We start from the raw sequence: 24,778 nt of genomic DNA, 5'->3' as shown, positions 1-24,778 counted from the left end.
TCAAAATGGAATGAATGTTAATTATCAAGTAGGGGTTTAGAGAGTACTGAAGACTCCATAATCTTCAGTGCAAGTACAATAATAAGAGAATCATCTCATGGCAATGTAAGTAATATTATGGACAATTATAGATCACAATTCCCCTTTTTTCAGAATAGTAAAACTGAAATACAAATTACTGCACTGTTTTTTTGGATTTGGGGTAAGGAAGAAGCAAAACAAATCAGTACAAAAAGAAACTTTTTAAAAAACAACAAAAATAACCTTTAAAAGTTTATATAATGTGCATTTTATTTTATGTTAAATGTTATTTTTACACATTAGGATGTAAGTAAATCCTACACCATTATATACACCCAGAAATACAGCTGATAAATGAATCAAAACTTGGTTTTGCAAAATATATTAAGTCTAAAATAATAATTTAGAAAATTCCTGGAATGAGTCGGTATGGTACTGTATCAGTATATCTCTTCCAGTCTTTGCCATACTTGTTGGAGCATCGATGCTCATCTCTAATGCAACGGTGGACCAGAAGAATGGTCATAAAAATTATGTAGAAATAAGGAAGAATATGATTAAAACCACAACACAGGCAGTATGCCAGGGCGCCTATCAAGTCTCCAGTATAATTCAAATGGCGGGCCATACCCCAGAATCCCGAAATCAACAGTTTACTGTAATGTTTAGTTCCATTGGTTGATGTGTAGGCACATTCAAAATATTTGGGTTTCTTGCCCCATATTTTACAGTTGCCGTCAGTGCGACGGAAGAGATCTTTCTGATGATTGGCCATTCTGAAAATATAGTAGCCCACCAAACCCAGTAGAAGAATTCCAACTGCATGACTGGTAGCAAGCTGAACAGGATTATAGACCAAATACAATCCCTGAGGTAAAAAAAGAAAAGAAAAAGAGAACGTAAAACAATTGTTAAACAAATAGTCAGATTTAGTCAGCACTCTTTCCTTTACATTATCTGGATTCTTGATTGATTAAGTCCCATAGCATCAATGTCAACTCTTAACCATCATATAGACTTTCTTCCATAATATCTATCCTCATGCACAGAACAATTCAAAACATTGATTTTAACCCTTGGGGTCCTATGTGGCTCTAGATCCTAAAGGACTCTTCTCCCTTATGTACCCATCCAAGCGTTATCATCTAACGGTGTTTTTTCAAGATCTCTGACCAAATGAAGTAAGCTTCTTGTTTGTTTACTTGTTTGTTTATTTATTTATGTATTTGATTTGTATGCCACCCCTCTCCAGTGACTCGGAGCGGCTTCTATTAAGGGGAGGATTCCCCCCCCCCCCCTATGGTGGCACTCCACTTACAGAATTTATGTCCCAATCAGTCTCAACTGGCATCCTTTTAGTGTTAACCTACCCAGGCTTCATGCTCTGGGGAATTGAGAGCATAATACCATGGTTTTTTGAGACTGAAGGATGCCAATGCAATGCAGTGTTAAGTGAATACCATTTTACGTATTTTCCAAGGATTTTAACTGGCTCTTCAACACCAGGATTTTTAGTTTATATAATGTTTTTATTTTGCATTTTGGTATTATCATACAGGTTATATTTTTGTGTGTTTTATTGTAAAGTGCCAAGGGAGCTTTGACTATTGGGCACTATAAACATTTTAATGAAAAAAACAGTACAGTTGCAAGCAAATCCTCCGTTCACAGCCGGAGCAGGTCACTTTCCTCCCCTTCCCTGGGCCTGGTCTCAGGGCTAAACAACTTAAAGCTTGAGAGCAAATGTCAGACAGGCCACATCCCTGTGCTTAGTCAACCAGGTTAAGACACATAGAAGTCTTTATGCTCATTCACAACCAAATGAGCTCAAGATCACTAGCAATATGGCTGCCTAAATCCAAGACTCAGGATGGAGGATTGGAAAATTAGACTGGCATCAGATTAACAGACTCCCTTCTAACACACAGCCTCCATAATTTTCCAGCCATAATTACCTTGGCCCATCACAACTGCAGTACAAATCGTGCTTGGTTTACAATCACAATTGGGCCTGGAATTTGGATTGTAGATTTTTCCATAGTTAAGCTAGATGCTCACACGATCAGTTTGCTTAACAGCAGCAATCCCAGCTCTTCCAATTGTGGTTGTTAAGAGATTTTGTGGGTTGTTAATCCTAAAAAGGGTAGGCAACTCCTTTTCGTGCATGGAAGGAAACTCCTGTGCTGAGTTAGAGAACTGAAGCTCAGATACCAAAGATTTGAGCTTTGTTTCTCCAGCCTATTGCAGTCTTTCCTCTCTCATCTGTGGGAAGAAGGGAACAACTACTGCACTGGGCTGGAGAAAGGAAACTTGGGCCTTCGGGATCCAAGATTTCTTTCTTGGGCCCACTCAGTGGTTCCCTTCCCCACTATGTGTGCTCAATCTTCAGGAATCTTTAGGAGCTTCCTTTACTCTGGCCTGTCATAGAAACATCACATTCATTAGCTTTCTGGCTAAAAACAAACACCATGTTTCTGAAGATAAGTAAGGCTGGAAGGAGCTATGGAATGGAAGCTTCTTTTCTCCTGGTCATAAGTAACTTTTCCTGTGTGTGTACAGATGGAAATTAGAATATCGTGCAAAAGTTCATTTATTTCAGTAATAAAACTTTATAGGTGAAACTAATATGTGAGATAAGCTCATTACATGCAATAACAACATAATCATCACTATTATGACAAATCACGGGTTGAACCATCTTGCTTTGTATGTAGTGAGTCTGTCTCATACATTAGTTTCACTGTTTAAGTTGCTTTACTGAAATAAATGAACATTTGCACAATATTCTAATTTTTTTAGTTTCACCTGTATTAACTTTGAATTGTCATTTAGTGACAGTTGAGAAGTATTTATTTATTTATATTTCACATGTATCAACCATTCAAAAATTCCCCGTGTGTATCTCTGAATCCCCCCCACCCATCCGCTTCAGCCTATCTAGCAGAACTGAGCCTGAGCTCAACTCCACTTATTGTACTCAAACTTCCAACTATGAAAACTGGCCTTTCTTTGCTTTTTCTTGAAGATGGTTGTCCAGTTGCCTTTTGAAAAAGCACCTTAGGGACAACCATTACTTGAATGAGTGAGAATCTCCACAGGCATGAAAGCAAAGCTATGCTTGCTAGCCTATGAACTTCCCTCCTATTCACAACAATCCCATCGATCCTTTCCCATCCCTATTTGGAACCCCATCTGACTGACCCGTTACTCATCTTCAGGGATGTTTTATTCTGTATTTCCAGGGGCTTCCTTACTATTCTTCCCTGTCTCTCATCTAAACTTGGATCTTACCTCTGTACTAACAAAGTGCACCTTCTAATCACCAGTTTCCACAGGTGACTTTACCAGCAATCACCCCTTGAAATCTTGATCTGACCACTCTCTTATAGTCATTGCTTGCTTTAGCTGCTAGCAATTCAAAATTGTGCCAAGTATCCTTTTTCCCACTAACACTAGAAGTGGTCCTCCACTTACAACTGTCTGAAGTTACAATGGACACTGAAAAAGGGATTTACATCTGAAGTTTTTATGTCCAGGCATACCCCCTACAGTCTCATAATGATACTTTGGGGCACTTGAGAATCGGCTCATAGTTATGGTCCTTCACAGTCCCATGGTCATATGACCAAGATTTTTGATTAATTTTTTTTTTGTCAAAAATTGATGTTTACTTGCAGTTTCCAACAAAACACACAATAGTGAACGATGGATTTGTCTAATGACCAAACTGCTCGTGGATGTAACTGGCAAGAGACGGTACCTCAGATACCCTGGTCCCAAGCCATGAAGGGCTTTAAGGGTGACAACCAGCACCTCGAATTGAGTCTATATCATTCTATTTATCATTGTATCTTCCTCTCCTCTACCAAAGTCCATCCTCCAGACTGAGGACACCTTGACCTCTTTGAGTCTTTCTCTGAATTTCTCATAATTGCTTCTCAACCATTCTTCTATAATTTCCACAACATCTACAATAGCTTCCAAATATCCTCTTTGCAGCTAGTCTATCATTCCCATTTTCCACGACCATTTGAATTATGCCACATTCTCAACCAGCATCCTTCTTCTTTTGTATCTTCCCTCAGCACTAGTTGGTCTCTGAAAGCCTGTGCTTTAATTTTGCAACTCTGGCACATAAGATCAGCCACTGGCCTACTGGCACTACACAAAATACCAGGTTTCATCAACCTCCAATTGCCACATAACAGCAACCATCACTCTAGGAGTTGCTCAATACCTCCCCAAAATAATATTGCCAAGGCAGATTATTCCCTTCAGCAGTAGGCCCAAGCACTAAAAACAACAACCCCCCCAAAACACCCGCCCCTAACCACGAATTGTTATCAAGATACCAAATGGGCTTTCTTAAAGGGAGGTAAACTCTATTGTTTCTAGAAACAATTGAATATAAACAAGAGTAGATGCATAAGATGAAATACCTGCAGAGTATAGAGATAAGGAAGCCAAACACAGTCTCCCCAAGCCAGATACCATCCAAAGTGATCGTGGGCAATATCCATTGTTTTTAAATACCAAGTTTCATTCCAAAAAAAGTCCAAAACATATAGAGCCTGGAAAATATACACATTATTATTACATTTTATTAAAAAAATAGGCATGCAAATAAATTCTATCTTTGAAAAAGAAGCCCAAAATTTATCTAGATATAAAACGCAAGTCATGGTTTTGAGGTATTGCACTTACATAGGATTAATGATTAAAATTCCAAATTGATGATTCTATCACCACTTTCATAGAATCTTATAGTTGAAGAACATGATATTCCAATGTCCTCTTTACCCCAAAGATGCCATTTCCAAAAGGCAACTGGATGTCCTTGGATTTTTTTCTATACAAATATTTCAAAGCTATAAAAAGTGATGCTGAGATGTTTCAGTCAAATTAAATAAATTTGGTTATTTTATGTCCATAATACAGTATGTCATAGAAGTGAGTACACTCCCTCACATTTTGTAAATATTTTAGTATATCTTCTCATGTAACAACACTGAGGCAAATGACACTTGGCTACAATGTAAAGTAGTGAGTATACAGCTTGTATAACAGTGAAATGTGTTGTTTCCTCAAAATAACGCAACACACAGCCATTAATGTCTAAACTATTGTCAATAAAAGAGAGCACACACTTAAGTGATAATGTCCAAATGGGGCCGAAAGTGTCAATATTTTGTGTGGCCACCATTATTTTCCAGCACTGCCTTAAACCCCTTGGGCATTGAGTTCACCAGAACTTTATAGGTTGCCACTGAATGTCATGGAGCTGGTGGATGTTAGAGGCCTTGCTCACCTCCACCTTCCGCTTCAGGGTGCCCCACAGATGCTCAATAGGGTTTAGGCCTGGAGACATATTTGGCCAGTCCATCTCCTTTATCTTCAGCTTTTTTAGCAAAGCAGTGGTCGTTTTGGAGGTGTGTTTGGGGTTGTTATCATGTTGGAATATTGCTCTCCAAACAAAGGGGATCATGCTCTGTTTCAGTATGTCACACTACATGTTAGACACAGACATTAATGGCTATTTGTTGTCTTATTCTGAGAGGACAATACAGTACATTTACACTGTTAGACAAGATGTATGCTCGCTAGTTTACGTTGTAGCCAAGTGTCATTTCTTCAGTGTTGTCACACGTACTTCAATATTTACAAAATGTGAGAGATGTACTCATTTCTGTGACATATTGTATATATATTAAAAGATGTATATCTAGCTTGGACTTTCACATGCAGAGTAGTATCACTTGTACTCACAAACAAGTCCCACTAGATTCCATATGATTATTCCTTTAAGAAAACTGCTTAGAAATGTAGGCTAATATACAGTGGTCCCTCATGATACGAACCCGTGATACGAACTTTTCGAGATACGAACCCGGGGTTCAGAAATTTTTTGCCTCTTCTTACGAACTTTTTTCACCTTACGAACCCGCTGCCACCGATCGCAAAAATCCGCCTGGCTGTCACCTTCTGAAACAGCCGGGCGCTTCTCAGCCTTCTACCGAACCTGAATGCCGGTAGAGGAAGAAAAAAAAGCAGGCGACCCCTCAGTAAGGCTGCTTCCCGTGGCTGCAATGAGGAAGGGCACCCCTCGGCTTCTTTCTGCAGTAGCAGGAGGAGGCGGAGGTAGGCACGGAGGACTCCAGCTTCAACAAAGCTAGAGTTGGTCCTGAATCCTTGTGTGCGCCAGCCGGGCTACTGTTCCTCCCCCACGGAGCTTTCAATGCCTGGCCGGAGAAGGCTCGTTTCTCTTGCTCACTCACTCGCTCTCCAGCCCGCTACAAGGACGCCATAGGAGAAAGTACTGACATTGAGACATATTCCTTCCCCCAGTGTCCAGAGAATGGAAAACGCTCCCTTGGATTCAGACGCCAGAGAAAAGGGAAAGATCTCTCTAAGCCCACAGAGAAAAGAATCCCTCCCTTTGATCCGGGCAGCCCCAATCCAAGAGATCGTTTTACATTTTCTCTGAGGGTTGAGAGAGTTCCTTCTCTTCCTCCAGCGTCCAGAGAGTGGAAAACGCTCTCTTGGATAGAGGCTTCTCAGATCAAAAGGAAGGATTCCTTTCTCTGAGCGCTTAGACAGTTCTTTCACTTCCTCCAGCGTCCAGAGAATGGAAAACGCTCCCTTGGATTCAGAAACCAGAGAAAAGATGCTGGGGAAAGGGAAAGATCTCTCTAAGCCCCAAGAGAAAAGAATCTTTCCCTTGGATCTGGGCAGCCCCAATCCAAGAGATCGTGTTACATTTTCTCTGAGGGTTGAGAGAGTTCCTTCTCTTCCTCCAGCGTCCAGAGAGTGGAAAACGCTCTCTTGGATAGAGGCTTCTCAGATCAAAAGGAAGGATTCCTTTCTCTGAGCGCTTAGACAGTTAGAAACATAGAAGTCTGACGGCAGAAAAAGACCTCCTGGTCCATCTAGTCTGCCCTTATACTATTTTCTGTATTTTATCTTAGGATGGATATATGTTTATCCCAGGCATGTTTAAATTCAGTTACTGTGGATTTATCTACAACGTCTGCTGGAAGTTTGTTCCAAGGATCTACTACTCTTTCAGTAAAATAATATTTTCTCATGTTGCTTTTGATCTTTCCCCCAACTAACTTCAGATTGTGTCCCCTTGTTCTTGTGTTCACTTTCCTTTTAAAAACACTTCCCTCCTGGACCTTGTTTAATCCTTTAATATATTTAAATGTTTCGATCATGTCCCCCCTTTTCCTTCTGTCCTCCAGACTATACAGATTGAGTTCATTAAGTCTTTCCTGATACGTTTTATGCTTAAGACCTTCCACCATTCTTCTAGCCCATCTTTGGACCCGTTCAATTTTGTCAATATCTTTTTGTAGGTGAGGTCTCCAGAACTGAACACAGTATTCCAAATGTGGTCTCACCAGCATTCTATATAGCGGGATCATAATCTCCCTCTTCCTGCTTGTTATACCTCTAGCTATGCAGCCAAGCATCCTACTTGCTTTCACTTCCTCCAGCGTCCAGAGAATGGAAAACGCTCAGAAGAAATGGCTGAGGCAAAGTCCGGAGGTGGGGTTTCGAGGACTTCAGTGTTTTTGCGATGCTGCAATTTTGCTGAGGCTCTCCTCGCTGGGAAACCCCACCTCCAGACTTCTGTTGCCAGCAAAGCGTCCGTTTTTGCAATGCTTGGAATTTCCGTGCTGGGATTTCCCTGCAGCATCGCAAAAACGCAGAGGTGGGGTTTCCCTTGGAGGGGAGCCTCAGGGAAATTCCACCAGTGTGAAAACGGGCACTTCAGCTGGCAAAGGGGGTGAATTTTGGGCTTGCACGCATTAATCGCTTTTCCATTGATTCCTATGGGAAACAATGTTTCGTCTTACGAACTTTTCACCTTACGAACCTCCTCCAGGCACCAATTAAGTTCGTAAGATGAGGTATTACTGTACTTTGAGATTGTTTCGAAATCACCTTGTGCAGGAAAGTATTATCAGACGTTTTACTGCTGACCTCTTCTATAAGATTAAAGGATTCAAATGAAAGAAGCATCATTTGTAAACAGAATATTGCAACAAATTACATGTTATTGCCATGGTAGCACAGTCGTTAGAATGCAGTACTGCAGGCTACTTCTACTGCTGCCGACTGCCAGCAGTTCGCAGTTTTTCTAATCATCTCATGGTTGACTCAACCTTCCATCTTTCTGGGTTCAGTAAAATGAGAACCCAGATTGTTGGGGGCAATATATTGAGTCTGCAAAACAGTAAAAAAGGCTGTGAAGCACTGTGAAGCTGTATTTATTTGTTTGTTTGTTTGTTTGTTATTATTTTAATTTATATGCCCCCCTTCTCCGAAGTCTCAGGGCAGCTTACAACATAGAAATAAATACAAAAAAACCCCTGTATATATAAGTTTAAGTGCTACTCTCAGAGAGCTAACAACCAACTCTGAAAGTGCTAATAACAAAATTACTGTGAAGAATAGAAATCCTTTCATTCTCCTCACTTAGAATTGAAGAAGCTTCTTGGATGATCTTACAAGATGACCCTCACTCTGTCAAGGACCTAGAGTACTCATCTCAAATGATCTAAGCCCCAGAGCTCACTGTATCAGCATTGCCAAAATGGCATTAAGGGTTGTTAAACTAATTTTGTGAAGCTTTTTCTCTGGTAACATTGTTTTGTTAACTAGGGCATATTAAACATTTGCCAGACCAATTCTTGAATACAGCTTGTCTGCCTGGAACATTGGACATTAACATGATTGAGTAGGTTCAGAGGTATTCATGAGAAGAGTACTCCATTCCTGTACTCACAATAGAATTCCGTATGCCACCTGGCTTGAAATTTTGGGCTTGGACAATGTGGAATTGCGCCATCTACGGTCCAATCTAAGCATAATCATAAAATTGTCTTCTAAAACATCTTGTCTATCAACGACTTCTTCAGCTTCAACCACAATAATATACGGGCAAGCAATTGATGCAAATTCAAGCTAAACTGCCTCAAACTTGATTGCAGAAAATATGATTTCAGCAACAGAGGGGTCAACGCCTGGAATTCTTTACACAACTCCATTGTACAGCCTCAAACCCACACAGCTTCAATCTCAAACTATCTACCGTGGACCTCATCCCATTCTTAAAAGGTCCATAAAGGGGAGATGCGTAAGTGCACCAGCATGCCTACCATCCCTGTCTTACTCTTCCCATTTATCTATACAGTATTCACTTCCTATGTTCATGTTTATTTTCATATCTATATGTTATCTTGTACATGTTTGACAAATGAATGAATGAATGAATGAATAAATAAATAAATAAGCAACATGTTTTTTAAAAATTCAGTTGCTTTTTGGAAAAAAACACTTGGTACAACCGTGACCTGGGTGATTGAGAATCTCCAAAGGCAATGTTCTCTTTAATTTTAACTTTGTCTTGTATATTAGTGCCTAATTATTATACCTTGTCACAATGCAGCAACATTCCAAACACAACCTTCTAATATAACAAGTTGTAAATAGGAGATTTTTTTATGTTTTCATCATGGTATGATTGGAAAAAAAATCATTCCAAACAACACAGAAGTTAGCTGTCTCAATTTGAATTCTTATGCAAGAATATTGTTTTGTGAACCCTTGTATGAAACTTTGCTGTTCTCACATGAAAACCTATGAGATTTTGAGATTGAAATGAACAGCATATTGAGATATTTCACAACTCTAATAATTTTTGGTCATTATTTTGTGAAGAATACGGAAGAATTTTATGGAACTATAGTCATAAAAGTGACTGATTAAATTGTAACCAGGTATAAAAGTGATGTGCACATCTAATATACATGTATGTCTTTTTCTCTGTGTACACACATATAACACTTATGATGTTATCACCTGAGGAAATGAATTGGATAAAACTGTTGTTGATAGCATTTAATATAATTCATGTGTTAATGTTTACCTGTAGGACATTGAGAAGTATCATAGAATTAGTGACTTGTCCATATAATTCCTGTTGTTTTGCAGCATAGGATAAATTAATCAAAGTCCATCCTACAATTCCAGGTCGGCCGTTAAAAAACAATTTGAAATCAAACCACTTTCCTAAGCGTGGATTAAATTCAATTCCCATCATGAAGTTGTAGAAGAAATTGCCAGAGAATTTGCTAAAATACAATATTAAGAGGATAAACAAACGTTTACTATACATCAATTTGAAAACCAAATGAAGTTGCAAGAATACTCACAAACAAAATAGACATCATTACTGATTAGTCTGCTGCAAATAATTGACGTTAATTACAATGCTATTTATTTTCATTTCAAATATTTATAACCTCTTCAGTTATAAATATTTGAAATGAAAAAGAATAACTTGAGAAACTTGATCAATGCAATGGTCAGAAAAACAAAATCTGAGTCTGGGAAGGAAATACTGTATAATTTGAGAAAACATCTTAGATTTGACCCTCTCTAGTTCTATGTACGATAGAAATAGGGAGGGGCAACATATACACACTTGCAAGGTTTTGTTATTGTAACCTTATAATAAAAACAGTATTAGAATTCATAATTCCAGACGAGAGCTGACATTCATTACAAAAGAATCTTTAAGTGACCTGGCTCCAGTATCAGTATTGACCTAGCTGCAGGGTAAATACAAGTAGTATTTGATTTACAAGTGACTTCAAAGTATGGTAAAGCCCCCTCAAAGTAAATATCACCAAGTTCAAAGTTCCAATTGTTCCCCTGGTCAAAACAGGGTCTTAGCAGAGTGGATCCCGGCAAAACAGACAGACTCGGTCCTCAATACTGACTGGATTAGTACAACCCATTCTGATTGCTGGTTCCACCCAAGATGGAGAATAATATCAAAATGGAAGGGGTGTATATAACTGTTCCTTCAAGAATGCATGAAGCTGAAAAGTCACCAACTTCTCAAGGACCTTACTCAAAAAGAGGATACTGGAAATAGTTAGTTCCAGGCAAGAGGGACTGAATTTCTCTTTCTTTCAAGGCACTTGAAGGGGACATTTGTGAAATAAAATAGAGTAGTTACTCTATTAGAACCCCACAATTAGAAGATGCCCAAGACAGACAAAATCTGTGTATGATAAGATGAACAGATACAAATGGTTTTCCAACACTGGATTTACCAACCAGCAGACGTGGTTGGTAAATCCACAGTAACTGAATTTAAACATACCTGCGATAAACATATATCCATCCTAAGAAAAAATACAGGAAATAGTATAAGGGCAGACTAGATGGATCATGAGGTCTTTTTCTGCCGTCACTCTTCTATGTTTCTATTGGACTTTAGGAATTGAAATCACATACTTAGATATTTATGATTTTAAGTAGCAAATAAAAGCACAAAAGCAAGAAAGGCAGATAAATAGCTTCTGGATTAATTAATTTTACTGATTAGAATGAAACATTCAATGTACATCAAATTATCATATTAATAGTAATATATATAAAATCAACATACCAGTCCTTTGCATTAGAAGGGAAGAAGTAAGCTTTTAACCAAACAAATATGGCTATCAAGTAGCCCACAATATTTGCACACCACAAGAATGGAATCCAGTTGTCAAAAATGATGGTGGGTGAGAACCACTGGAAGTAGTAAACATTTGCAAACCAGAGGGCATGTGTTATGAGCCAGGCTTGTAATCCGTTAATCTCATATTTGAGTAGTAAACCTGAAAGGAAACAAATGATGATGATTTAGAGGCTTTCCAATTCTAAAATAACTCTGGATTACTAATTTTATACTCTGTTGCATCTTATGTCGAAAAATACAGTAAATACCCAGACTCTATTCCAATTATTTTTTGAGATTAAAACAAAGCAGATTTAAGGAAAGAGCTACCAAAATATTTTTCAGCATGTCAATTCTTTCACTAGAGGCAAGACAGTTTAGACCAGTGATAGTGAACCTTTTTTGGTGCCAAAAGGATGTGTGTGAGTGTGCAAAAAAGAAGCTACTTTGAAAAGCTAAAGAATCAATTCTCAACAAATGATTCAGCAAACATGTGGAAAGCTCTTAAAAATATCACCAATTATTACAAACGTTTTTCCCAGGCTGAAGGAAATCAACAACTGACAGATGACCTGAATGTGTTTTACTGCAGGCTTGAAAGGAAACTATAGCTAGCTATCTCCACAATCCCTATCTCAGATATATCAACAACAGCCAAGCCTACTACAACTTACTCTATCCCATTGGGCTCACCACAGAATGAGGTGCAAAGTCTATTTCACCGACAAAAGCCAGGAAAATCACGAGGTCCAAACAAGATTGATTGATTGACTGACTGATTTATTTGTTTATTTATTTATTCAACTTCTATTCTGCCCAATCCCGAAGGACTTGGATAACTCCTTCTTGTCTAAAAACTTGTGCTGACCAACTGGCCCCCATCTTTACCTGCATCTTTAAAAATCACTAGAGATGTGCTATGTTCCTTCTTGCTTCAAATGCTGTACTATCATCTACAGATCCCTCACATCCTGTTTACACATTGTTTCAACTTCTACCCTCAAAATGACACTATAGGGCACTGCACACCAGTAGAACTAGATCAGAGGTCTTCAAACCTGGCAACTTTAAGACTTGTGGACTTCAACTCCCAGAATTCTTTAGCCAGCTATTCTGGCTGGAGAATTCTGGGAGTTGAAATCCACAAGTAATAAAATTGCCAAATTTGGGAACCACTGAACTATACACAAGGGCACTTTTCCCCCTGATGATCATCACTCTGCTTAACTAATTCCAACAATATCAAATAATATACTAAGACTGTATTACTATTCTTCTTTTCCTTACTAGTATCTATTGTATCTCTTCCAGCTTATTACTATAACAATATTGCTTGTCATATATTTCAATTTCTATTGTTTTTATTTGTTTCCTAGTACAATTTTATAACTTATTAGTAATCTTGACTATTACTAAGTGTTGTATCGTTTTATTCTTGACAAATGTATCTTGCACTTTTTTCTCCCATTTCAATTACTTGATACAATAAAAATGGTCTTACCAGAAGGTGATATGGCACCTTCCTGAACTCCTCCTTGAAATCCAGGAATAAATTTATGGCAAAAGTCAGGAATCATAAACAAAAATGCCTGTAACAAAATGAACATATAATGAACGTATCTTTACAAGTGAATTAAGTTAATTACAATGATACATTTGTAGGAGGATAAATTATGAATTTACCATTTCATTATTTTTCATAACTGACATTTACTCATTTCCCAACTCCTCGTAATAGTGTTTAAAACTGTTTAAAAATGCAGCTGAAATATATATGGAATTGTCAATATTTTAGTATAACTCATTTTGGGTTAAAGAGGAGTTAATAATGTAAAGATATAAGATCTTTTTTTGTACTGAAATTGAAGGACACATTTAATTTCTAACTGCTAATATTGTGATCAAATATTCATACAGAAATTATATAGAAGTAACAACTAAAGACTGAAAGTGAGTTTCTGTTACTTTCAAATCACCATCAAACTCTGGGTGAGCAATCTATTGCCCTGAAAATATGGTTGAAATAACAACCCCTGGCATAGTATTATTAAGGGCAATGGGTCTTAGAAGTTAAGTTTAATAACTTCGGGAAGACAAGAAGCAAGCCTCTCATTATCTTCTGTCAGTCATAGTCTTTTGGAAGTGCTAGAAACATAAGAGAGCAAGAGAGAGAAATGCCATGAAAAAATCAGGGATATAAGTTGTTAGCATTCTTCCTAGCAACACCAAACACAATATTGTTAATAACTTACATTCCCACATTTTCACATGTAGGGCTACAATTTTAGAGTATAATTTTAAAAAGAAACTTAATTTTGATCCAAATAACTGGATTCCAACAAAGAAGCTTCAAGATATGTACCTGGAACATTACCCAAAAAAGGTAAATGTTTAGAACTTTCCAGGAGAAAGATGGTGTCTTGTCCCAGATATCTAAGAGGTGACCTTTTCTCGTAAGCAACTGGATGGCTGGCTCACTCAAAGAGCAATGGTACTGATAACATGACATTATAAAATAGTAGACCATAAAGGGGGAAGAGAAGAGTAGAAACATGACACTTATCAAAGAAAACCAGTCAACCTTCCTGAAAAAGACACATGAAGATTAGATTAGATTAGATTAGATTTAGTGGATTTATATGCCGCCCCTCTCCGCAAACTCGAGGCGGCTCATAACAATAATAAAAACAGTACAAAGTAACAAATCCAATGCCCACCAATCTAATTACAATTTTAAGTTAAAAAATTCATAAAACAATCCCAATATATATAAAAAACAGGCACACAGTCAGTCAATCAAACAGCAAAACAACATGGGCAAGGGGGAGATGTTTTAGTTCCCCCATGCCTGACGATTGTTACTCTCCCTCCAAAAATACTATTTTGTACGACAAAAAAAGTCATGGCTGATTCTGAACAAAATAATGATGTGTTGTTGCACTTAATAATTACAGTATTTGCTGAAACAAGTAATTTTCATGAACTACTCTTATATGAAAACCAACATATATTTCAAAGAAATAAATTTAAATACTCTATGACATCCCTCCTGCTTTTGAATTTTAATAAATCCCCCTAAAATTCAGCAGTAGCTGCCTCTTTTACATACCGATCTGTGCAGCTCTTATTAAGCACAGACATTTCACAGCTACAGTATAGTCCATACACAACAGATTTTCTTACCATGCTCTTCCCCACTGTCCATGAGAGGTTCCATTTCCATTTAGAGCCTTTTGACTTTTTCCTCCTTCAAAAAATTGGCTGTCTTTATCAGATGCCATCGGAAGCTGCAGAAGAGTTAATACAAATATGATAAAATTCTCTAACACAAAAGAGCCTTCTTTCCTGTTAAATTTTATGTCCAATTATGCAATATGCAATTCTAGTTGGTTATTTTTTACAATTATGGTAATTCTGCTTTTACTAACCTTTAAAAAATAAGGCAAGGTTCATGTGACATAGCTAACTGACTATGGGAGAAAACAAGGTCAGTGTTTGACTAAACCTTTCTTGCTCATTGACTATTTTTGATACAATTAAGGGTAAAAATATTGGAAGTTATAAAAAGTGTATTAAAAATGAATAAATATATATTTGCATAATGTTTGCATATGTAGAGCTGAAACTGTTTACTGTTGAAGCCATGCTTTATACATTATTTTTTCCCACTTATTTTTAAGCACTTCTTATACATTTTTATGATAATGTATTTATCTTAGTGGACAGCTCCAAAGGAAAACTCAAATTTGGGAAACAAAAATGGTTCCCAAGTTATTGTATTTCAAAGTACGTATATCTTAAGGTGGATGTACTTGCAAAACTATCACATCTGTTCACTAATAAGGGTAACTCATCAAATTTGCAGATGACACTAAGCTATCAGGAATAGCCAACACCACAGAAGACAAGCTCAGGATCCAAAAAGATCTTGACAGACTTGAATAATGGGCCCTATCCATCAAAATTCAATGTGAAGAATAACAAGGTTTTATACCTAGAAGGAAAAACCAAAGGTGCAAAAACCTGGCACAAAAACAGTAACTGTGAGAGGAACATACTTAAATATGAGCCAGTAATATGTGGCGGTAGCTAAAAAAGCTAACACAATCCTTGGTTATATAAACAGAGGTACAGAATCAAAATCATGTGAAGTATTAGTAGTGCTTTATAAATCCTGAGCAGTGCTTTATAAATCTTTATACATCTGGAATACTGCATCCAGGTTTTGTCACCACATTGCAAAAAAACCCCAGCCCCCAGATGTTGAGAGTTTACAAAAAGTGCAAAGAAGAGCAACAAAGATGATTAAAGGCCTGGTGACAAAAACATATGAAGAACGTTTGGAGAAATTGGGTATGGCCAATCTAGAGAAAAGAAGGACTGGGATGACATAATAGCAATATGCCACAAAAAAGAGGGGAACAACTTATTTTCCAAAGCACTAGAAGGCAAGACCAGAAACAATGGATGGACACTAATCCAGGAGAGAAGCAACCTGAAATTAAGGAGAAACTTCCTAATGGTAAAGACAATTAACCGGTAGAATAGCTCCCATTCAGAAATTGTGAGTGGTTCATCACTGGAGGTTTTAAAGAAAAGAACCATCTGTCTGAAATGGTATAGGGCAGCAATGGTGAACCTTTTTTGGTTAGTGTGCCAAATGGGTGTGTGTGCATGTGCCCAGACTCCTGCCCTCCCCCCATATATGTGCCCCCGCTGCTCCTGTTCATGCGCACAACCCTCCTTCTGAACTTTCAGTTTGTTCGTGGGGTGAATTTTTTGCCTCCAGGATGGGGGGGGGATTGGGGTGGAATGCAGTGGGGTAGCGAAAATGGAGCTCCACCCCAGAGCACCCAATTTGCACTGAAAGACGTTGAAAGAAAATGCAGGGTGTTTTGCATAAGCCACGCCCACAGTTTATTTATTTATTTATTGGATTTGTATGCCGCCCCTCTCCGTGGACTCGGGGCGGCTAACAACAGTGATAAAAACAATATGTAGCAATCCAATAATAAAACAACTAAAAACCTTTATTATAAAAACCAGACATACATACTGACATACCATGCATAAACTAGAGGCCCAGGGGGAAAGAACATCTCAGTTCCCCCATGTCTGACGGCAGAGGTGGGTTTTAAGGAGCTTACGAAAGGCGAGGAGGGTGGGGGCAATTCTGATCTCTGGAGGGAGTTGTTCCAGAGGGCTGGGGCCGCCACAGAGAAGGCTCTTCCACTGGGTCCCACAAAACGACATTGTTTAGTTAACGGGACCCGGAGAAAGCCCACTCTGTGGGACCTAATGAGTTGCTGGGATTCGTGCGGCAGAAGGCGGTCCTGGAGATAATCTGGTCCAGTGCCATGAGGGGCTTTATAGGTCATAACCAACACTTTGAATTGTGACCGGAAACTGATCGGCAACCAATGCAGACTGAGGAGTGTTGGTGTGACATGGGCATTTTTGGGAAAGCCCATGATTGCTCTCGCAGCTGCATTCTGCACAATCTGGAGTGTGGTAGTAAAATTTTTAGTAGCCCTTCACTGCCTCCGGGGCTTCAGGGAAACTTCCCTGAAGCATCCGGGCGGGGATGGGACGACACACAGCTTTTCTTATGGTTGAAAATCAGCTGGAGCTAATATGGGGCAAAATCTCGTGTGCCCCCTGATATGGCTCTGCGTGCCACCTGTGTCACATGTGCCATAGCTTTGCTATCCCAGGTATAGGGTCTCCTGCTTGATCGGGGGTTGGACTAGAAGACTTCCAAGGCCCTTTCCAGCTCTATTCTAATTGATCGATTGATTGATTGCTAAGGCAAATGTTCAAGGGAAAAGGAGCACGTGCAACTGGCTTCATCTGGCTTTTCTAGTTATGGGTCATATCTACTGATTAACTGCACTCGAAATATGAAGTAACTTTAGATTAGCTGGTCCATCTTGAAGAGTATTGCTAAATCAAAGCTTTATTATGAAAGATGCCATTGACATGGCCATGTACATGGCTTTACTTTACAATTCTTGATACAATAATGTTAATGCAGAATTAATGGACATTTGAATTTAATGAATATCTTGCTTCTCCTAAATGGCCCATTAAATAGAGGTTTTACTATATTATGAACTTTGGGAATTAGTATATTTTCAGGAGAGGGGCGGCATACAAATCAAATTATTATTATTATTATTATTATTATTATTATTATTATTATTATTATTATCATCGATTATTTTCTTTCTTTTTTTTTATAATGCAAATAAGCAGGCCATATCTCATGGAAGTACTGTATTCCAAAGGAGAAAGGTGCAGTACAATAACACAATGCACTTTATTTAGGACTACCTGAGGTGATTTGGGAAACGTGGTCAACACTACTGGTAACTAGATTTCTACAAGATAAATTTTGTTCCAAAGGATTAAATTAGCTGTGCTTTTAATCTGTTACTCCCTAAGCTAATGTTTAAATATTTAAAAAATATTCATTTCAATACAGGTCATCCTCAACTTACAACAGTTAATTTAGTGACTGTTCAAAGTTACAACGGCACTGAAAGACCAATTTTCAGAATCTTCCCCGCTTGACCACCTTCAATTTCAATGAAACTCTGCACATATATTCCCTATGGTATAAAGCACACCTGTTTCATACCATAAGGAATATATGTGCAAAGTTTCATTGAAATTGAAGGTGGTCGAGTGAGGACACCTGCTCTACTTGACAAAGAATGACTCTTTTCATACTTATGACCGCTGCAGCAATTCTATGGGCATGCAATCAAAATTTAGGTGCTTGGCAGCTGAAATATATTTATGACAGTTGCAGTGTCCCAGGGTCTTGTGATCATTGTCAGGGTTCCAAATAACATCACCAACGAAAGGAGACTCTGAAGCTAGACATTCTTCAAAGTTCCATTTTATTAGAGATGTCATATTGGCATATCTGGGAAAATCCAAGCCTGGAAGCTTCCAGGTTTTTCCCATCCAAAAGAAAGTCCAAATTTCTCCCCCTGCACCCACATGGCCATTGCATGGTCCAATCAATGTACCTTCCCAACTAGACATGCCTACGAGACACATCCCTCCAGGTGCAGGGCAGAATGGTCTTAACTCTTGGAGAAAGGAATGTTATTATGACTACAGTAGTCCCTCACCTATCGCTGGTGTTACGTTCCAGACCTGGCTGTGATAGGTGAAATCTGCGATGGGGAATTTATCGACTGATAGTACAGTACTTATTTAAGTATTTATATTGTAATTGTTTGGTAAGTTTTCATTGTTTTAAGTGTTTATAAACCCTTCCCACACAGTATTTATTTTAGATACAGTATTTAAATACAGTATTTACAATTTTAGATTTATTTATTTTTTTGAAAAACCTGCTGATCGAGTTCGGCGGGCTGTTTAAATCTGCCGATCGAATTCCTCATAAACCCGCGATGAAGTGAAGCCGCAGTAGGTGAAGCGCGGTATAGCGAGGGACTACTGTATATATCTCCCCAGCTCCCTACAATTCCCCCAGTTTTCCACAACACAAAATGTGGCAGGCCTGAAAATCCAATGCCCAAGTTGGCTTCCAGGCCTGACAATCATCTTTTGTGTCCTTCTTACAAGTAAAGTCAGCGGGGAAGCTAGATTCATTCAACTGTGGGACTAACTTAACAACTGCAGTGATTCACTTAACAAATGCGGCAAGAAAAGTAAAACGGGTTGCAAAAGTAAAATAGATCAAAATTCACTTAATAAATGTTTCATTTACCAAGAAAACCCGAAAGAATTGGGTGGCTTAGGAATTTAACTAATAAATAAATAAAAACGTGGGGCTCAATTGTTGCTGCAAGTCAAACACCATAAAAATGTTTCATCCAGGAATACAAGACACAGAAAATAAATCGTCAAGCATTAAGAAGAATTAAGAATGGTCTTTGCAAACACAAAATCTTATATGACGTTAATTTTTTAAGAGAAATACATTTTACAAGTATTTCTTTCTTATAAACAAATGTTCCAAAGCCTGCTGCTAACCTGCTCCCAATCCCACAGATGCACTATAGAAAACAATAAATGCAACAGCTTCACAATCAGTTTGCTTTACTAGTTAATTCAATGTGAAGCAGACTACTTAGAATTCTGTTAATTTTTCTTACCTGTGCTTTTATTCTTCAGCTTCAGATAAAGAAATAACTCCTTTGATCTCATTGAGAGAAAGACAGAATGCGAACATAAAATGCCCCAACCCCTATTTTTTAAAAAACATTTCCTTCTTTTAACCACATCCCATTACATGCAGATTGTACACACCATCCAATCGCCTGCTCCAACTTTTCAGCATCATCTCATGCTTTCTCACTGGATTGGTGCAGCTGTCTCAAACCAGCTAAGCTGATTTCCGTAGCCATGGCAACAACCAGTCCATGAATGTAATGAAAAAGGGGAGTTAACGTAACTTTTACTAATCCTTGAAAAAGCAGAATGTATGACTTTAAAAACTGAATTAAAAGAAAAATTATTTGCTTTGCATAGCTTCCTCACGCTCCTTATTCATAGAAACATAAAAATATAGAAGATTGACAGCAGAAAAAGACCTCGTGGTCCATCTAGTCTGCCCTTATACTATTTACTGAATTTTATCTTAGGATGGATATATGTTTATCCCAGGCATGTTTAAATTCAGTTACTGTGGATTTACCGACCACGTCTGCTGGAAGTTTGTTCCAAGCATCTACTACTCTTTCAGTAAAATAATATTTTCTCATGTTACTTCTAATCTTTCCCCCAACTAACCCCAGATTGTGCCCCCTTGTTCTTGTGTTCACTTTCCTATTAAAACACTTCTCTCCTGAACCTTATTTAACCCTTTAACATATTTAAATGTTTTGAATATGTCCCCTCTTTCCCTTCTCATTAAGTCTTTCCTGATAGGTTTTATGCTTAAGACCTTCCATCATTTTTGTAGAAGGTCTTAATTCCATTTAAACATATGTTTCACATATTTACCCAAGCATTTTTCTGCTTTTAAAAGGTTTGTGCATAAGTGCATCAGTTTACCTAGCATCCCCCTCTCCTTATGTTTCTCTCTTACTAGTATCAATTATATAAACATTGTTATATCTTTGTATACTATCAATATGTACTTGACAAAACAAATAAATAAAATAAAGTTCCACAGCAGATACAGGTTTGGGGAAAATTTTGGGTTAATAAAATTAGTATCAGCTACTTATGTGATTGCTTGAATGGTCTGTTTTGGAAATATAATAGAAGATCGATCATTAAAAATGTAGCATTATGTTCATATGACCCTAAAGTTAAATTTCAACCACCCACACAATAAAAATTGACAACTCCATTTTCCAGAGATGAGTTAACTAAAGAACTGTGGCAGGAAAGAGAAAAATAAAACCAGATTTTATATGTATCATTTGTCAATACATGAGAAGTTATGGGAGCTAACAAATGGGCAAAAAAGCAGCATGTTTGTGGAGATTCTTTGTCATCCAGATCATAGTTTTCTCAAAAGTCCTTTTTCAAAAGGCAACTGGAGGGGGATGGAAGGATTGCATTTCTTTGCAGTTATCTGGATGTTAGCACTCTTAACTGAGATGTATTGAGACTACTTGAGGGTGTATCTTTTTAAATATATTTTTATAACAATATGTATTTAAATATATTAATATTTAAATATATTAGATGTATTAATATATATTAAATATAAATGTATTTTAAGCAATATGGTCAACTTAGAGCAGTGTTTCCCAACCTTGGCAACTTGAAGATATCTGGACTTCAACTCCCAGAATTCCCCAGCCAGCATTCGCTGGCTGGGGAATTCTGGGAGTTGAAGTCCAAATATCTTCAAGTTGCCAAAGTTGGGAAACACTGACTTAGAGGGTCACATCGTTTATACAGGTAGTCCCCAACTTTCAACAAATGATCAAAATTGAGACCCTTGGCAACTGACTCATATTTATGACGGATGCAGTGTCCTGGGGTCATGTGATTCTCTTTTGTGACCTTCTGACAAGTAAAGTCAATGAGGTAGCCAGATTCACTTAACAAGCCAAACATAAGAACTGCAGTGGTTCACTTAACAACAGTGGCAATACACTTCATACACCGTACTTGGTTCAATACATTTCTGACACAATATAGGAAAAGGATAAATCTATGGACGGAAACAAAAACTTCATATTGGTGGTCAAGATAAATTTCAAAGGAAAAGGGCTGAGATAAATTAGTACATACCTTCACTAGCATGAAATCTGGTTTTAATGAATTTAGCAAAAGGTGAGTAACATGCTAGAGGTTAAAATGCTAAATGATACATCGTTCACATCAGAAGGTGCTTGTGGAAGCCTGGGGGGGCTCCACTGTCTCCAGCATGTGCCCAGGGTGAGGTGAGGGCAGCCCCTTGCTGGCTCCAGGGTGGCTCCGCAGATCTAAGGCTGACCACAGTCCAGCCTGGATGTCCACCACCAAATTTTAGGTTTTGGCCTGGGTCAGGGCCATGTTGACAGGGACTGGTTGTTTGTGTGGTGTTGCTGTTTCCAGGACAGCCTGTGGACCAGATCTAACCAGTGTTGGCCAGCGAAGCACCTGTTTTTGCGCTGCTGGGATTCCCCTGCAGCATCGAAAAAACACAGAAGTCCGGAGGTGGGGTTTCCCATGGAGGGGAGCCTCAGGGGTATCCCAGCAGCGCAAAAACGGGCGCTTCAGCTGGCAAAAGGGGTGAGTTTTGGGCTTGCACGCATTAATCGCTTTTCCATTGATTCCTATGGGAAACATTGTTTTGTCTTACAAACTTTTCACCTTAAGAACCTCATCCCGGAACCAATTAAGTTTGTAAGACAAGGTATCACAGTACATGAATTCCTCAATAACAGATAACGTTGCAGGCATATCCGGAAAGCTCAGGAGGAGCATCAACTAACATAACATATTTCAAACCCAAGAATACAATTGTTGAATCCCGATATAAAACACCCAGGCAAAAACTGAGCAACGTAGTATATGCAGTACAATATATATTGGGGAAACAAAGCAACCTCTCCATAAGTCCATGGCACAACATAGGAGAAAAATGACATCAAGATTAGATTCAGCAGTCCATATGCATTTCATAGAAAAAGGCCACTCTTTTGAAGAGAACAAAGTCCACATTTTGGACATATAAGACTGATAATAAGAATAAGAATAATTTATTAGATTTGTATGCCTCCCCTCTCCGCAGACTCGGGGCGGCTCACAATGGTTTGAAAGAGCCATCAAAAAGAGAAATCTATGTCAAAATTGAACAACCCTCTCTCAACAGAGGGGGAGGGAAAGACATGATATTATCTCCAATCTACAATACAATAGTGACTTCAACAATTCCAAGAAGCCTCCACACCCATTTGCACAACTCAGATGACACTGATAAATTTCCAGATTACCTTAAAAGAATGTAATGACCAGCTGTCTGCAAGGACTATAAATCCTTCCATTCCCCACAAACCAGCTTCTGGAGAAGCTTCTTGGCTGAGAAGCCAAAGATCTTCAAAGAAAAACCAGGAAGTCCAGTTGAAGCACTTTTGGGCCAACCATTGACCTGGATGGCTGAGAATCTCTGTAAACATCTTGCTAGAAAGCTATCACATGCAGCTAGAAAGCTAGCACAGTCACATACATATTTTTTATTTTATTTATTTGTCAAACATGTACAGGATAGTAGTTTGTATAAACATAAGTAAAAAATAATGATGAAAGTGGACAGTAGGACAGAGACACCCCTTATATTATTTTATTCATTTATTTATTCATTCATTCATTCATTCATTCACTCACTCACACATTCATTCAAACAAGTAAAGGATTGTAATTTAGACATAAGTAGAAACTAATGATAAAAGAAGAAAATAGGACAGTAGGGCAGGAACGGTAGGCACTATGGTACGCTTAGGCACGCCCCTACTTACATACCCCTACTACTCCATCGTTTCGTATTTTGCATTTTTGAAGTCACAGGTGTTGAAAAAAATGCAGGGGAGATCAGGCTTGTTAAAAAAAAAACCAACCACCACCCGCATCTATCCTTTCCATTCCCAAACCTAGAAATTCCATTAGTTTCCACCAGACGCTATTTCTTTTAGATGCAGGCTTACTTTTTGCTCCTTATTCTGGCAGTTTCTCCCGCTACTGTTGGCATGTAAAACAGTACTGGACGTCGCTGCCCCTTTGCCAACCCCTCGCAAGTTCTATAAAGTCCGCTCCTCCACCCGCCCGCCCCCGCTCACCGCTGCATTTCACCCGGAAGAGGCCGCGGGAACTTGCTACAATAGCACCGCTTCAAGCCCTCCTCTTTGCGCGGAGTCGTAGAGGAAACTGCCGGAAGTAAAAGGGTTGCTTTGAAAAGTCGGGGGGTACAACGGCGGTGGAGAGGGGGCTTTTCTTTTTCTCCTGGGCAAAGTTGGGCGGCCACGACACAACATGGGCAGGACAGTGACCGTGGCTACATGCGCCTTAAATCAGTGGGCGCTGGATTTTGATGGCAACCTGGAGAGGATTTGCAAAAGTAAGGCGAAGGCTGCGCATGGGCTTGTTTGCAAAATGCAGCTCCAAAAGGAAAATGGATCTTCGTGTTACTCTGCAGTGGAAGTTAACGTTTAGAATAGAATAGAATACAATTCTTTATTGGACAATTGTGACACAAGGAATTTGTCTTGCTGCATATGCTCAGTGCACATAAAAGAAAATGTATTGATTTGTCAAGAATCTGGAGGTACAACACTATCATCCTTTTCCTCCCACTTAGGACTGCATGACTGTAATTTGTTGCTTGTATCCGAAGAAGAAGAAGAAGATGATGATGATGATGATTATTATTATTATTATTATTATTATTAGATTTGTATGCCGCCCCTCTCCGCAGACTCGGGGCGGCTCACAGCAGTGATAAACAATGACAAATCTAATATTAAGTCTAAAATAACAATTTTACATTAAAAACCTAAAAAAACCCTTATATAAAAACATACACACAAACATTCCATACATAAAACTACATAGGCAAGGGGAGATGTCTCAGCTCCTCCATGCCTGATGGCAGAGGTGGATTTTTAATTAATATTGATTGCTTCTTCATTGCTTATTTGACCCCTATGACAATCATTAAGTGTTGCACCACTTGAGTCTTGACAAATGTATCTTTTTCTTTTATGTAGGCTGAGAGCATATGCACCAAGACAAATTCCTTGTGTGTCCAATCACACT

At 38.5% G+C, this 24,778-nt stretch overlaps 2 protein-coding genes across 10 annotated transcripts in view; one reads left to right on the top strand and one right to left on the bottom strand.

Annotated features, from left to right (window-relative positions):
- Positions 1-265: 265 nt before the first annotated feature.
- DHCR7 (7-dehydrocholesterol reductase) lies at positions 266-23,891 on the bottom strand. Of its 8 annotated transcripts, XM_070761738.1 has the most exons (9): positions 23,671-23,819; positions 19,832-19,988; positions 14,726-14,829; positions 13,905-14,127; positions 13,044-13,131; positions 11,489-11,702; positions 9,956-10,160; positions 4,461-4,592; positions 266-889 (listed from the first exon to the last, which is right to left on the bottom strand). In XM_070761738.1, the coding sequence occupies exons 2-9, from the start codon at positions 19,832-19,834 to the stop codon at positions 425-427; spliced, it is 1,434 nt and encodes a 477-aa protein (XP_070617839.1). In that variant the 5' UTR covers positions 19,835-19,988; positions 23,671-23,819; the 3' UTR covers positions 266-424. The 8 variants fall into 8 exon arrangements, with proteins under 8 accessions (XP_070617839.1, XP_070617865.1, XP_070617857.1 ...); XM_070761764.1 differs by lacking the exon at positions 19,832-19,988 and having other exon boundaries at positions 23,803-23,891; XM_070761756.1 differs by lacking the exon at positions 19,832-19,988 and having other exon boundaries at positions 23,671-23,874.
- Positions 23,796-24,778, top strand: part of NADSYN1 (NAD synthetase 1) — a 40,499-nt gene continuing 39,516 nt past the window's right edge. Inside the window, exon 1 of one of the 2 annotated variants that reach the window (XM_070761715.1) lies at positions 23,796-24,080. In XM_070761715.1, coding sequence (XP_070617816.1) covers positions 23,996-24,080 — 85 coding nt within the window. In that variant the 5' untranslated portion in view covers positions 23,796-23,995. The remainder of the gene's footprint in view (positions 24,081-24,778) is intronic. The other variant, XR_011559892.1, reaches the window with a different exon arrangement.

The sequence above is a fragment of the Erythrolamprus reginae genome, chromosome 1 (assembly GCF_031021105.1).
Source record: "Erythrolamprus reginae isolate rEryReg1 chromosome 1, rEryReg1.hap1, whole genome shotgun sequence".
In the NCBI taxonomy this organism is placed as follows: Eukaryota; Metazoa; Chordata; class Lepidosauria; order Squamata; family Dipsadidae; genus Erythrolamprus; species Erythrolamprus reginae.
The sequence above is the reverse complement of the archived record's forward strand: the minus strand, read 5'-3'. Positions and strand labels throughout refer to the sequence as shown.

Bases quoted from the DNA above. Each gene is read 5' to 3' on its own strand.
- DHCR7 (XM_070761730.1), bottom strand. From the start codon at position 23,013: ATGGAAGGATTTATAGTCCTTGCAGACAGCTGGTCATTACATTCTTTT. The intron at 14,128-14,725 runs GTAAGAAAATCT...TGTCTTTTTCAG, and splicing joins GGACAGTGGGGAAGAGCATG to GAAGGTTGACTGGTTTTCTT. The intron at 10,161-11,488 runs GTATGTTGATTT...ATTGTATTTTAG, and splicing joins CCTTCTAATGCAAAGGACTG to CAAATTCTCTGGCAATTTCT.